A 5,573-nucleotide genomic window follows, 5' to 3' on the forward strand; every position below is an offset into this window, starting at 1 on the left:
ATGTCATTCAGGATGATTTTCATGTCCTGAAAATGCCCACATAGGGCACCTGTTTTTCCCTCTCCCTTCTCTCAGAAACTCCTGTGCCCTCTTCCTCCACATCAATGAGAAAGAATTCTTCCATTGCTGGAATCACGTCTATAGTAGAATAAGTCTATTCTAGTCCATCATTCATTCTCCAATCCTGAGGATTCTTGGATGGCTATGCCGACTCTGCCTCCAATTGTGAGTGGGATTAGATCCTATGGGGCAGATGGACAGGACTATCTTGCTTGCAGTTGCAGACTTGCCTTTTTCCTTGAGATGTTCTTTGTCCATCATCATCTCCTTGTTAGTTGTCCTGAGTGAGTCCAATGAAATGTAGAATAGGTGTTTCTAAAAGTTGAGATAAACAGTTATAACTGGCCCATGGACAGCCCAAAGATTTGTCTTTTGGGCATACACCTATCAGCTCTAGTCCTAACTCTAAGTTCAAATAGAAGGGATAGTAGAGCCATGTGTAGGGAAACCACAACAGAGTCCATCTCTGTCACACTGAGAAGTATAAATTCCAAAATTTTAAAAATCATTATATGACTTCAGTGAAGGAGATGATAGAAAAGCTAGTTTCCCAGCTTCACTGAAATGTTAGAGACTTCCACTGTGTCTGCATCTTCGGAGTGTAACTGGTTGTAAAAGGACTCAGAACTACCTGATAAAATGAAAAATTAATTGTAACTCTTGTTCCATGGATTCTCATGGTACATAACCTAAGCTTCAAACTTTTCATTGAATTAATGTTCCCCTTGGACCATGCCTGTTCTGCTTTCACACTCTGTTTCTTTAGTCTTTCTTAAATACCCAGGACCGTCTTTTCCCAAGTCCTGTTCATTTTCTGAAGTGCTCTTCCCTGGGCTTTGAAGGACAGCCCCCTCCTCCTTTCACACCTTAGGCCAACTGTCCCCTACCTGAAGACAATATTTCCTCATTTTAGGTGGACCCCTCTGGGCCAGTTATGCTGCATGACACATCCTTTTTTATATCACCCTGTCATCTATGATGACTTTAAATTTTTGAATGTGTGTAAGAATGGGAAGGAAATTATATTGCACGGATGCAGGAAACCTATCAATTAAGTAGTAGAAATTTTAGCAAAATAAGCAAACTTAAGAATGTATATTAAATGCAACTTCTTGGAAGAGGAGAAAAAAATACATGGGTGTGGGAAACGGACTTTGGCCCAGTGGTTAGGGCATCCGTCTACCATATGGGAGGTCCGCGGCTCAAACCCCGGGCCTCCTTGACCCGTGTGGAGCTGGCCATGCGCAGTGCTGATGTGCGCAAGGAGTGCCGTGCCACACAGGGGTGTCCCCCGCGTAGGGGAGCCCCACGTGCAAGGAGTGCGCCCGTGAGGAAAGCCGCCCAGCATGAAAAGAAAGTGCAGCCTGCCCAGGAATGGCACCGCCCACACTTCCGTTGTCGCTGACAACAACAGAAGCGGACAAAGAAACAAGACGCAGCAAATAGACACCAAGAACAGACAACCAGGGGAGGGGGGGAAATTAATTAAATAAATAAATAAATCTTTAAAAAAAAATACATGGGTGTAAAGAGCAAAACTGAATTAATTATTAACATTTGTAAACACAGATACTTGGTGTTCTAAGAACAGGGTGGAATGTAGATGAGAAGGAATGCCTTCCCTGATGATGTGGCATCTATAGTACTCCTCCTCAATGCTGGGAGGGGACCCGCTCCTAAGGTAAAGTGCTCATAAGGAGACAAACTACAGAAAATGAACTTATTAATTAGAATTAGAACAATACATGCCTTAGGACATTCCCCATCAAGGAAAACCTCTTAGGAACTTTTGAAAAAGTCTGCAGGAAAAGTTATACTCATGATAGTGAAAGAATTTTTTACCCATATAATTGTTAAAGTGTCCTAAATTTTCTCTTACCTCTGACTGTTCATGTAGAGGGTTGATCATGAAATGGACCAGGTTCACATGGCCCTACCTTTCCTGAATATCAGCTTAGCTCAGAGGAGGAAATCTCAAAGAAGCAGGTTAGTAATGGCTGCAGAAATGTTACTTGTTTATTGTATAACCTCCAAGTAAAACGAATCATTCCACTTGTTCATAATTTAATGTCCTATGCCTAGAAGTGTTCGTGATATTGTCATTTGCATAATTCTTAAAGTATTAGTTTTGGGTAGGAATAAATGAAGAAATGCTCTATCAGACCTTGGGAGCTTAAGCCATTTTACCTACGACCACTAGGTGGAGGTGTTACACTTCAGGTCTCCAAATCACTACATTAGTGATTTTAGAAAGTGGTCGACTTAAATGATAGTCCTCTCCCTGGTTGTTGTTATGGGGGGAGGAGTGGGGTGAGGAGGAAAAGAGGTATATGGGGACCTCATATTTTTTTGAATATAACATTAAAAAAATAAAGAAAGAAAAAAAAATGATAGTCCTAAGGGTGACTTATAAGTATTTGGTGACTCATTTCTGGGAGTAATACGGTATTTTTTTTTTTTTAAGATTTATTTTTATTTATTTAATTCCCCTCCCCTCCCCCGGTTGTCTGTTTTCTGTGTCCCCTTGCTGCGTCTTGTTTCTTTGTCGGCTTCTGTTATCATCAGCGGCACCGGAAGTGTGGGCGGCGCCATTCCTAGGCAGGCTGCTCCCTCCTTCGAGCTGGGCGGCTCTCCTTATGGGTGCACTCCTTGCGCGTGGGGCTCCCCTACGCGGGGGACACCCCTGTGTGGCACGGCACTCCTTGCGCGCATCAGCACTGCGCATGGGCCAGCTCCACACAGGTCAAGGAGGCCCGGGGCTTGAACCGCGGGCCTCCCATGTGGTAGACGGATGCCCTAACCACTGGGCCAAAGTCCGCTTCCCAGTAATATGGTATTAAGGGCAATACAGATAGCTTGTTTTGGATATATTAAGTGAGGTTCCTTTGGGATGTTGAAGAGGAGCTTCAAATATCTGTTTAAAATTAAGAGTAGACTGAGATAGATACAGAACACCTGCTCTACATCTTAATCTATCCAATGATATGAACATATTCCACCTAGGTTTTGGCACCATATTTATAACATTTAATTAATTTATGATATTACACTTACAGATGCATGTATTTCATTGCAAATTCCTTTTGTTTTCAAGATGAGTGCAGTTGATTTGAAACAGTATAATTGTTGATAAATTATTTCATTTTCCTAATTGTGCTAAATATTGTTGAAAATTTTGGTTGTTAAGTTGATGTCTCAACTTTTGCCAGACTGTAGTTACATTTCCTGTGGTCATGATATTTTTATCCCCTTCCATTATTTATCTTTACAACTCACTGCACAGGTATGTTTGACTTTATATTTTCTATTGATTTGCATAGACTCATCTGGGACTTGGTTGTTTGCTCAGAGCACTATTAATGCAGGTTCCGTGGAGATGAGGCCTTAGTGCATCAGACGAGTGAGCAAGATGATGTCACATTCCCAACTGCTCATCCTGCTGGTGCTCTGGGCCTCAGGTGAGAGGTTTAGAAGAGTATTATCTTTATAAAACTGGAGAATGGTTTTAACATGCAGAGTGAGCAAACCATTTCATCTAAAGCAGATCTGAATATAAATAAGAAAACCTACATTTAGATATATATTTTATACATTTGTGACATAATGCACGATCAATGCTCTTTTCTGGTTGCAGGTGCCAGTGGGGATATCGTGATGACCCAGTCTCCAGGCTCTGTGGCTGCATCTGCAGGAGAGACCGTCACCCTCAAGTGCAAGGCCAGTCAGAGTGTTTCCAGCAGCTACTTACATTGGTACCACCAGAAACCAGGACAGGCTCCTAAACTGCTCATCTATAGTGCATCCAACCGGCCATCTGGGGTCCCTGATCGATTCAGTGGCAGTGGGTCTGGGACAGATTTCACTCTCACCATCAGCAGATTCCAGCCTGAAGATCTGGGAGATTATTACTGTCGGTAAGGTAGCAGCTATCCTCCCACAGTGCTTCAGCCTCGAACACAAACCTCCTCCCCAGGGCTGTAGAGCAGTGAGTCTTGCAGCACCAGCTGCTTCCTCTTCAAATTGAGTATGTTTGCTTCCTCCATCAGACTGAGAAACCACATTCTTTAGGGGACTGTACCACTGAATTTTTTTTTTCTCTTAGCCAGTTCAAGTAACAGGGTGAATTGACACTCTAGGCTGGGGTCTTTTAAACTTTATAACCTGATGGATTGATTCTCTTATCATTGTACCTCTTTAATGTTTAAAAATTTATCATCTTCTTTCCTTATCCTTTCCATCTTCTTCCTTCTCTGCCTTCTTCCTCCAACTCTGGTCCTTCCCAAGATTAAATCCTTGATTCTTCATAAGCAAAACTTCCCCTGTGGAAGGTCATTTTCCTCCCTTACTCTTTCTTCCCTGGACACATTGCCATCCAAGCCTTTCTTTTCAGTGTCACAAAAGATGACTTGATTTGCTACTGTTTCATCTTTTTTAAATTTAGATAACTATTGTAATTTCCTATTGCCATCAAATAGTAATTGCGGGTGCCTTAATATACTATACTCATTGAAGAATGCATAGGTTATAAGGGAGGATGCTCAGCCAATGATATATGTTGATTGCAGTTTGGGTATAAAATTTTCCAGTGAGCTTCATATTCTGCGATTGTCACCCTATTTCTATAGTTCCCTTTAAAAATGGTTGAACCATAAAACTTGCCAAAAATTGAATGTTTTCCATATTGCTATATGGTCTGTGCTTACTTCATCTTGTTCCAATATATTTGAAATGACACGTATATAATTTTAGTCTTTACAACATTACTTAATGTTGTATGTTCCATCTATTTAAAAAAGAAAAATAATGCAAATATAATATATGTATATTTGATGGTGTGAAGCAGGGTGGACCTCAGTAAAGGAGGATCTTAAGGGGAATCTATTCTGTGGATGTAACCTATTGTAGGTGGAAATCTTTGAGTAAGTTACTTAAGTTCATGCCTGGACCACTGTGGGTCTCAGTCCCTTTACTTGAGTCTTTTATTAGAGAATAAGATTCAGACAAAGAAGGAGAAAGCCATGGCAGCAAGAATCTGAAGCAATGAAACCTGGAAGTTACAGAAGTAACAAGCAGATGCCACGTGTCTTGCCATGTGACAGAGGATTCCAGCTTGACTGGCAGCTGGTCTTTGGGAAGAAAGCATTGCCTGATGATGCCTTGATTTAGACATTTTACTCAGCCTCAAAATTGTAAGCTTGTAAGTTAATAAATACCTCTTGTGGAAGCCAGCCCATTTCAGCCTGGCTAACTACAATAGTCTATATCCAAATATTTATAGAATAACTGAAAATCTGCCTCCTTTTGTAAAGCCCTTTTTCTTTTCTCCATCTCTTTCAGCTATTCTCATTCTTTCATGGCAACTCTCTAATTCTTCAACTTTAACCTTCTAGAAATGTGTGACAACTTTCCTCCTGAACTCTTTCACCAATTGTCAACTTTTTCTCTTACCATCCTTTGGCACTGAAGAAATTCATAGTTCTTAAGTCTGCTGTAACCTGAACACTTTGGATAAA

General features: G+C 41.1%; 1 gene segment (V, D, J or C); it reads left to right on the top strand.

Annotated features, from left to right (window-relative positions):
- The first annotated feature begins 3,452 nt into the window (after window positions 1–3,452).
- LOC131274050 (immunoglobulin kappa variable 3-20-like) lies at window positions 3,453–3,988 on the top strand. The segment is given in 2 exon segments: window positions 3,453–3,518; window positions 3,695–3,988. Coding segments are annotated over 2 exon segments (333 nt in total).
- Window positions 3,989–5,573: the final 1,585 nt, after the last annotated feature.

Source organism: Dasypus novemcinctus, chromosome 17 (assembly GCF_030445035.2).
Source record: "Dasypus novemcinctus isolate mDasNov1 chromosome 17, mDasNov1.1.hap2, whole genome shotgun sequence".
Taxonomy (NCBI): domain Eukaryota; kingdom Metazoa; phylum Chordata; class Mammalia; order Cingulata; family Dasypodidae; genus Dasypus; species Dasypus novemcinctus.